Consider the following 9,300-nt stretch of genomic DNA (forward strand, 5'->3'; position numbering starts at 1 on the left):
TCAACAAATTAATTGTTAGCTAAGTTTTTCTCTCTCAAATTCTGACCATTTTGTATAGATTTGCCTACTCAAAATTAGAGAATATCCATGTCTTACTAATTTGATTGTTTAATAGTAATATTTGTCGTTAAATTAGAAATCATTGTTATATAATGAATCATATTACTACATTTCATATACCCTGATTTCAGAATAATCAATCCAATTAATTATTAATAAAATTGTAAGTTAGATCTAAAATTGTAAATTAGATCTAAAAATAATCATAAACTCTATTTGATGTAAAAAAATAAAAAACAATACACAAAACATGGATAGGAAGACATAGAATGAGTAACAAAAATTAGGATCAATGATCCATTTATAATTGAATGATAAAAAAATCATGAAATTTGGTAAATTCTTAGATATTTTTTTTGCTGTTATTTTGTATAATATCTTTGATCACAATCTAGCGATAATAAAATCACACCACCAAATTTGTAGTTTTGTAAATCAAGAAACAAAAAAGGGTATCTTTATATCCCTGGTGCAGGCAGGGCAGAATAGTACGATTCGGTATTGCCGTTGACATTTAAAAAACCATCTCTTTCAAATCTTCATTATCCACTTACCTCAGCTAGCTCAACTTCTTCCTTGTTGAATCCCCAAATTGAATCAGTCCGAAGCAATGAACTGCGTCTACAAAGACCCTTTAGCCCCAATCGAGGCAAGAATCAAGGACCTCCTTTCTCAGATGACTCTCCCCGAGAAAATCGCCCAAATGACTCAGATTGAGCGCTCCGTCGCCACCCCTTCCGCCATTAAAGACCTTTCCATAGGTCACTTTCAACCACCAGCTGAAAGTTTCTCTATTTATTTAGTTTTTTTTACCTGAATTTGGAGATTTTTTTTGCTTTGAATGATTCTCTGCCTTTGTGAAAATTAGGTTTTTTAGTAGATGTTGTCCATTGATTGACTCTTTATTTCTAGAATTGGTCGAAAGTTTCTGTCTTTCCTTAGTTTTTTTAACTGAATATGGAGAAATTGTTTGCTTGTGTTGGTGTAGTTTTGCTTTGGATTCTAGATGCTTTGCCTTTGTAGAAATTAGGTGTTTTAGTTAGTTTTGTCCAATGATTGATTAATTCTTGTCAACATGCTGCTTTATTTGTTGAATTTCTGTTGTTTCAGTCATATTGGATTGAATTTTCAGCTCCAAGCTGAAGGTCTTGATATAAAGTTTAGAGTTTCTGCAAAGTTATACGATACTAATAACATATTTTGTTAGGAAATTTGCGCGAGTAATCACAAACATAAATGACATAAACACATGAATTGTTTTCCCAGTTTGATGCTTAGTATCTACGTATGGGGGCAGTGTCGATTCATAGATTTCACTATGTATATGCAAAAGCAGCAAGCCTTGATCCTAGGCTTCGTACTCCAACATGCTTGTGTTTGGATTTGTGCAGGTAGCATACTGAGTGCTGGTGGGAGTGGGCCTTTTGAGAATGCCAAGACGTCAGATTGGGCGGCCATGGCAGACACTTTTCAGAAGGCTGCGCTGCAGTCGCGGCTTGGGATCCCGTTGCTGTATGGGATTGACGCCGTTCATGGCAACAACAATGTCTATGGGGCCACCATTTTCCCTCATAACATTGGCCTTGGAGCCACCAGGTTCAGTCTGTGCGCTAGCTCGAATACACAAGCAAGTTCTTGAATTTTACGTGGATCATTGTATGCCTGCTTGCAGGGATGCTGACTTGGTCCGGAGGATTGGTGCTGCAACAGCTCTTGAAGTTAGGGCTTCCGGAATTCACTACACTTTCGCCCCGTGTGTTGCTGTGAGCTTGCCTTTTGTTTCCTTGGAGGCAATTTGATATTGTTATTCAGTTAGTTCTTATCACTGTGTTTACAGATTTTAAACTGATAAAAATAGTCGATAGATTCGCAGTTATATCTCAAAGAGACATAAGTTTTTCATCGGAGAAAGGGTCTCACCTTTTGTTGGTAAAGGATAAAGGATGTGGGCCATCCCGTGTTTTGTTGTAAATAAGTTGGAAAGAAAGAGAAAATATAACGGGTAGTTTCTGCAAACAAATGGTCACATACTTGACGGATGGACGAAAATGGCATATTGAGTAGACTATTGTGGGATGGAGGGATTAGTCGACAAAATGAGCACTTGCTGGAGAGGACTAGAAAGGAAGAACGATGCCGTTGAGCATCATTAGTAGTAAACTTATCTTGAATCATTAGATATACAAAAATCTCTCATATAGCAATTCATACAAGTTTTGCACCCATTTTAGTTGAACCGAAGATCTTGTGAAGTATAGAGATGCCGAAACTTGTTTTCGTTCATCTTAGCTTACTCTGAATCAAACAGAATCATGAATGTTTTGGTGAAACTAGAGTTGATAAACTGTCAGACGACGCTAATATGTTTGTTGTGTCGTTAGTGAACTTTTGCTCGCCTCTTTTCTCATCTTTTTGCCTGCTTTATGTTGCTAGTATAAGTTATTTCCTTTCTATGTCATTGTAAATGAAGATTATGAAAACAGGTTTGTAGAGATCCTAGATGGGGAAGAGCCTACGAGAGTTTCGGAGAAGATCCTCAGATTGTTAAGATGATGACCTCGATGGTCACGGGCTTTCAAGGACAACCACCCCAAGGACACCTGAGCGGTTATCCCTTCGTTGCTGGCAGGTAGAAACAACTAGACAAATGCTCCTTTTCAAAAAAATGCTCTCTCCAGAATCTGTGTAGTTCGAAATTTCCTTTATATGGATTATTTGACTGATAAGAGCATTGAACTTGCAGAGAAAATGTTGTTGCATGTGCAAAGCATTTTGTAGGAGACGGTGGCACCAGGAACGGAGTTAACGAGGGCGATACAGTATCATCATACGACGAGCTAGAGAGAACTCACATGGCTCCTTACCTTGATTGCATTGCTCAAGGAGTATGCACTATCATGGCATCCTACTCGAGCTGGAACGGGACCAAACTACACAGTAGTCGTTTCCTTCTTACCGAAATCTTGAAAGAAAAGCTCGGATTTAAGGTATGCTTACACGGAGCTAGATAAACGACTCGACTCTCAATTCAAATGTCTGCTCTTTCTTCTTGTAGGGGTTTATCATTTCCGACTCCGAAGCTCTCGACAGGCTGTCCAGTCCTCATGGATCCAACTATCAGCAGAGCGTTCTTTCGGCCATCACTGCGGGAATCGATATGGTAACAAATCACTGCTTGTCGAACAATTTCAAGTGTGTCGGAAAACAAGATCCTTACTGTCTCAACAGGTGATGGTGCCCTTGCGGTATCAATTATTTCTGGCGGATTTGCTGCATTTGGTGGAGTCTGGGAAAATACCAATCACAAGAATCGATGATGCAGTCGTAAGAATTCTCAGAGTGAAGTTTGCGGCTGGCCTCTTCGAACACCCCCTGAGTGATTCATCGCTTTTGGGTAGAGTAAGATGTGAGGTGAGCTTTCCAAAATCTGTTATTTTGGTCATGTTTAAATTCTGTTGTCGTCTCTCTCGAAAACGAAGGCTAACTCATTTATCGTTATGTCAGCAACACAAGCAACTAGCACGTGAAGCAGTCCGCAAATCCTTAGTTCTGTTAAAGAACGGTCCAGACTCAACGAAGCCGTTTCTTCCACTGGATCGGAACGCCAAGAGAATTCTTGTTGTTGGGAAGCATGCTGACGATCTGGGATATCAATGTGGCGGGTGGACAGCGACTTGGGAGGGAAAGAGCGGCAGAATAACCACTGGTAAGTTGATCCGATCATCGTGGCACTGACAGTGAAACGTAGTTACCTACCTCTGGTGATATCCGAAGCTTATGGCATGAAATTTTGGTCAATTTGATTCCTCGACTTGTTCTTAATATCTCGAGCCCTATTAGATTGTCTGTCATTTTTTTCATTGTTTTCTAGAATTTGTGAACCACACGGTCCGTATGTAACTCTCTGGACCAAGGCAAGATTAGCATACGGACCATGTGGTTTGGCATCCTACCACACGAACCGTGTCTAATTCTCTGCTCCGAGATTCTTCTCTTGGCACGGACCATGTGGTTTGGCATCCATCCACTGCAATTTTGAATCTTGCTCTGAAGTTCGTCCTTTCTCCATTTTTCCTCAAGCCACATCCTACGGGAATAAACCAACACCAAAGTCAGTCCATAGAATAATTAAAAAGTGCATAAAGCATAGTCCAAAATATACTACAATTTGATTCACATCATATATTTCTATCATTGCAGAATATGGGACCTCGCTTTTCTAGCAAGACGCCGTTCCTTTCGTTTTCATACAGCCGTTTCCTTCCCTCAGAATATGGGACCTTGTTTCCCTACCCAGCCATCATTCATCTCTCTTTCTCTCCACGCACCTGCACGTGCATGCGTTTGTGTTTGTGTTCGTGTTTGTGTCTATTGATGCATATCTATGAAATTTCATGTCATTTCCTCATAAAAATCATGTCAAAATCCTAGAATCTAGCAAGATTATTTACCTAATGATCTGTTTCCTTTTGTTTTTTCTCACTTTGCTTGTGTTTTCAGTTAGTAAGCAATCAATTTTACTAATAAATTGGAATAAAACAGGCACTACAATTTTGGAAGCTATAAGAGAAGTTGTTGGGGCCAAAACAGAGGTCATATATGAAGAAAATCCATCTGAATCCATAAACAGGAGAGATTATTCCTTCGCTATCGTTGTCGTGGGCGAGGCCCCGTACGTGGAATCGGGTGGTGACAGTTTGGACCTCAAGATTCACTTCAACGGAGCCGAGCTAGCCAGTTCCGTCGCTGATCAAGTCCCCACGTTGGTGATCTTGATATCCGGTAGGCCTCTCGCTATAGACCCGCAGCTCTTGAACAAAGCGCACGCCCTTGTGGCCGCGTGGCTGCCCGGCAGCGAAGGGACCGGAGTCGTGGACGTCATCTTCGGGGATCACGGCTTCCAAGGAAGGCTCCCGATGACCTGGTTTAAGGACGTCGCGCAGCTCCCCATGCAAGCGGAGAGCAACTCTTACGACCCTTTGTTCCCGGTCGGGTATGGCTTGACGACGAGCGGGAGCAATGATGCGCCCGCTCGAGCGCTTTAATTTCGATTTTTACTTAATGGGACAATTGAGAAAAATTGAAACTCAATCGATTAAACTTTTGTTCTCAAATTTTATGGAACTGACCAGAATTTGACAAACTTTGTTATTTAATGACCTTATTTTGATCTTTATAATCACCAAAAAGTGTACTCACGAGAGAGAGAGAGAGAGGGGTGTGAATGCAAACGTTCCTTCATATTTAAGTTATATACTCTTTATGCATGTCTCCATGATTTATGACAAAAGATGTCAATAATGCATTTTTCTTTTGTTAATGTAAGAAAATTTTATACCAAATAACATCAAGAATAGGCCCCTACTCTACCCTACCCCCCAACCCTCACCCACCCCACAAAAAAAAAATCAAAGGGCAAAGATGGTGTTTACTTTGATTCATTATAGCAACAAGAATCAGAATATTAGCCAAGAATAGAGATAAAAACCAATTGGATAACCGAAAGTTTTAAGGTTCTAGTACTATTTATGTGGTTGGAACTGGTTAAGTAGATAATACATTGGAATAAAGTTGCTTATTTTCTTCTCCAATTGAGTAGTATTTATTTTTCTTTAGCTTTCAATTCGTTAGACATGAAAATAATGAGATAAGCTAACAGAATAGTACTAGAATAAGAGATAAGATTAGATCTCACAATAGTGGATCCAGGGTCGACCAATCTCACCGCTGGTCTCAATTATATTCGGTCTTTGGAAGTGTCACTCGCTACGTGTGTGCGGCAATTCTGGTTTAACCCTTTGGAGGTTGAGGTTCCCTTCTATTGTTGATCTTGAGATCATTTGACTTTTATTTTTCTTGTGATAATGATAATATTGCAAGAGATAGAAAGAATATAGTTGGCCATTTCATTTCATTGGAGGGACAAAGTAAAAAAGGGGATTGTTATTCTTTATAATGTTCGTTTCAGATTTTCATTGAATTATTTAGTTTTGTACTTGAATATACCATCTCAACTTGTGGCCAGTATCTTGGAATCAAATTGAAAAGTGGATTCCCCAACGTGTGTAAAAAGAGGGTAAAAAATTAATCTAATATTAACAAAAGGGTTAAAGATTGGGGCATAATTTTATATCAAGACAACAGAGATTCGAACTTGAAATTGTAACGAAAATTGAGTAAATACTAGTCCAAAAAATGTAAAGAATAGATGATCAAATATTATATAATGTGATAATCAATCTAGAATCTTATCACACAAATGGAATCATCCTCTTGAGAAAGATCAAAAGGAGTGTTTAAAAATTATTTTTTGTATGGAAAAATGAAATTCTTGGGATTCTATTGAAAAGCTTGCATTCAAGTCAAATCTAGCATTGCAAAGAAGCCTAATTTTTTGCAAAAACCCCAAAAATTGTTTGTGAATCATCCGAATTTGAAATCCTAGATCCCATCAACGCGTTCGATCTCGAGTATATACCACCACCCTCCAACGGTATAGGCTCATCTGAGCTCTATGCAAGGAAACGAAGCGTTGCTGAGATTCGAACCTGACCTGGCCTTAGCCGGATTGGCCACATAGCAAAATGGGCTAATAGAACCTTCAATAATTGGTTGATCTTTTTTAAAGTATCACATGAAGATTGTTTGCTTTCAATCTTTGGCATTTTGATATATATTTATGTAGTATAATTTTTTTTTCCATCATACTTAGCAACACTTTATACCTCAAATGCCAATTCTCAACATATTCACAAGGAAAAAAAGGGAAAATCAAGAAAAATCACAAGCAAAAGCTAAGCTTTTAGGCTAAAAATTTTAACTATGCCTTTTTCTCAACCCAACAAGATCACAAATGCATCCATCAACCTATGCATTGGGGTAGTGCAGCTCCGTCTGCATCTGAAACACCGCGTTTTGGGACCCGATAAACACATCCCGTTGCAGGTGCTGACCGTGCATCTTCTGCCCGAACGAGCCTATGCCGTAGGGCGGGGAGGCGAACACGTTCCCGTGGCAAAGTGAGCCGAACCCCACGACGGCCTCGTTGGTAGCCTGGCTCCATGGGTAGCTCGGGAGCTTCTCCGACTGCGGGGCGAGGATCGAGGGCTGCTCTGGCGAGGGCTGCTTCTTCGTCTCCGGCGAGGGCGACTGGTGGTCGTTGAGGTTCACGGTGGTGATGTCGTGAATGCTGGCCCGCCGTTTGTCCTTCCCGCCGGAGAGCTGCCGGATGAAGTATTTTTGGGCGTGGCTAGCTACTTGTGTTGGAGTTCTTGTGATCACAAAATTCCTAGATATGTTTCTCCAATCCCCTTTCCCATACTTCTTCAGCCCCATCAAGAACAATCTGTGACAGAAAATCATTCAAGAATTAGGTCATGATCTTTCAAACCAAATGAAGAACATATTCAAAGCCAACTTGCAATTAAAGATACACACACCCATAAAGCCATTCAATTCAAGAAATTGTGTCCAGCATAACATTCTCCATCAAAATGATCAAATCCAATCAATATACCATACCAAAGAAATAGAAATGAAATTTCCTGACCAAAACAATCCAAACCCAACTTGCAATTTAAATACACAAACCAAACAAAATTCACTCAATTCAAGAAACTGTGGCAAACACAACATTCTTATCAAAAGCTTCCCAATCTTCCAAAAAAAATTGATCTTGAAATGAAATTCCACCAAAATGATCAAACCCAATCACCACACCTAAAAAAATTGAATCTTGAAATGAAATTTCTTCAACCAAAACATATCCAAACCCAACAAAGATTGAAATCAACACATTGATTAATTAAGAAAGCAACACAAAAGAGGAGGAAAAAAACTCACTTATGCTCCTCCTCTGTCCAAGGCACCCCCTTCTTCCTCTCCTGCTCCGAGGGCCTCCCCAGCGGCGGCGCCTTCCTCCCTCCGGCGAAGGAGTGCTTAAACCCGTCGTAGCCATGGGCGGCGCCGCCCCAGTCGAGGGTGAAGGGAGAAGAAGTGGCGTAGCCGGGGACAGGGATGAGCCCGGCCTCAATACTGCTCACATCATCCTCCAACTCCTTGTACTGCCTAATCACGTCGCCCACGGTCTTCCCGGGCACCATCGCGGCCACCTTCTGCCACCGCTCCGGCGTGTTCTCGTCGAACAATGCGAGGGCGTTCTCGAAGAGCTTGTTCTCGGCGGCGGTCCACCTCGTGCTCCTGCTCTCGTCGAGGAGCCAGCTTGAATTGGAGAAGTAGGAGCTCGGCGATGATAAGATCTCCATGTCCCACCTCATCAAGATCGAGAGAGGGGAGAGGTGGAGAGAGGAGGTTGGGAGGTTGGGAATGGCATAAATCAGTGTTAAATCAGAGGAGGAGGGAGCATTTTTGGTGTGTGTGGAGGAATCAGAATACCCTTTTTACTCAACAGCCACCTCTCACTTAGTTAGGAATCTCAAAAAGAAACAAAAAACCCCACTTTTTTTTAAAAAAAATTGGAGATTAAATCAAGATTGGGATTTTCTTGGAGTTGAGACTTGATTAAGATCTAGAACACCCAGATGATAAAAATCAAGTCTTGGAAGTGGGAGATTGGAATTTCATTGATTTGAGGAAAGGGGTTTTTTACTAATTTGGCAACAAAGGGTTTGCTAGAAGAAGAAGATGGAGAGGAACAGTGACAGGCTGAAAAAGCTGGGTGATGGAAGCTCTTGATGAGTGAGAAGAGAAGCTCTGAGTTTTGAGAGAAGAGAGAGGGGGGAAAAAGTGCTAAAAAAGGCTTCTGCTTTCTTGCTTTTTAACTCTCTTTCTCCTCCTTGATGTGAGCAATTGAGAAAGAGATTATGACAATGGAGAGAGAGAGAGAGGGGGCTTCAAGTAATGAATCTCAATTCACCCTGCCACCAAAACATACACTACACAGACAGAGGGAGATCTGCAACTGCAAGAGAGCAAAACAACAGAGGGAAGGGGGGTGGTGGGTGGGGGGGTAGTGGAAGGTGGTGAAGTTTGATTGGAGGAAATGGTGTTTGTGGATACTGCAACTAATTAAAAAGGTATCATAATATAATGCACACTGTTTCTGTCTATTTTTATTAGGAAAAGAATAATCAAAGCTGAGAAGAACTACTTTCTTTCTTTAATTTTTTAAATTATTTTTTTATTAATAATAAATTTAGGAGGTATGGGCTGGCAGCTCATGATGGTCCATGGATGGAAGCTTGTATTCAATGGGTTACTCTTCCTGAATGGCAGTGGTCA

The 9,300-nt window shown here is 40.7% G+C and overlaps 2 protein-coding genes across 3 annotated transcripts; one reads left to right on the forward strand and one right to left on the reverse strand.

Moving 5' to 3' along the window:
• Positions 1-507: 507 nt before the first annotated feature.
• On the forward strand, positions 508-5,232 carry LOC125215772 (uncharacterized). Of its 2 annotated transcripts, none has more exons than XM_048117311.2 (9): positions 508-821; positions 1,452-1,656; positions 1,733-1,823; positions 2,544-2,689; positions 2,804-3,047; positions 3,116-3,220; positions 3,289-3,471; positions 3,565-3,766; positions 4,261-4,580. In XM_048117311.2, exons 1-9 carry the CDS (start codon positions 671-673, stop codon positions 4,281-4,283), a joined length of 1,350 nt encoding a protein of 449 aa, XP_047973268.1. In that variant the 5' UTR covers positions 508-670; the 3' UTR covers positions 4,284-4,580. The 2 variants fall into 2 exon arrangements, with proteins under 2 accessions (XP_047973268.1, XP_047973267.1); XM_048117310.2 differs by lacking the exon at positions 4,261-4,580 and adding an exon at positions 4,603-5,232 and having other exon boundaries at positions 509-821.
• A 1,628-nt stretch (positions 5,233-6,860) lies between these two features.
• Positions 6,861-9,016, reverse strand: LOC125215397 (transcription factor DIVARICATA-like). Its single transcript, XM_048116802.2, has 2 exons — positions 7,903-9,016; positions 6,861-7,405 (listed from the first exon to the last, which is right to left on the reverse strand). The coding sequence occupies exons 1-2, from the start codon at positions 8,334-8,336 to the stop codon at positions 6,928-6,930; spliced, it is 912 nt and encodes a 303-aa protein (XP_047972759.1). The 5' UTR covers positions 8,337-9,016; the 3' UTR covers positions 6,861-6,927.
• Between the last annotated feature and the right edge of the window lie 284 nt (positions 9,017-9,300).

Source organism: Salvia hispanica, chromosome 3, assembly GCF_029641045.1.
Source record: "Salvia hispanica isolate PSC_SH4W2 chromosome 3, Shi_PSC_v1, whole genome shotgun sequence".
Lineage (NCBI taxonomy): Eukaryota > Viridiplantae > Streptophyta > Magnoliopsida > Lamiales > Lamiaceae > Salvia > Salvia hispanica.

Excerpts from the sequence above, each read along its gene's own strand:
- LOC125215397 (XM_048116802.2), bottom strand. The coding sequence starts at position 8,336 with ATGAGGTGGGACATGGAGATCTTATCATCGCCGAGCTCCTACTTCTCC. Across the intron at positions 7,406-7,902 it reads TGGACAGAGGAGGAGCATAA|ATTGTTCTTGATGGGGCTGA; the intron begins GTGAGTTTTTTT and ends TTTCTGTCACAG.
- LOC125215772 (XM_048117310.2), top strand. The coding sequence starts at position 671 with ATGAACTGCGTCTACAAAGACCCTTTAGCCCCAATCGAGGCAAGAATC. Across the intron at positions 1,824-2,543 it reads CTTTCGCCCCGTGTGTTGCT|GTTTGTAGAGATCCTAGATG; the intron begins GTGAGCTTGCCT and ends TTATGAAAACAG. Across the intron at positions 3,221-3,288 it reads TCACTGCGGGAATCGATATG|GTGATGGTGCCCTTGCGGTA; the intron begins GTAACAAATCAC and ends CTGTCTCAACAG.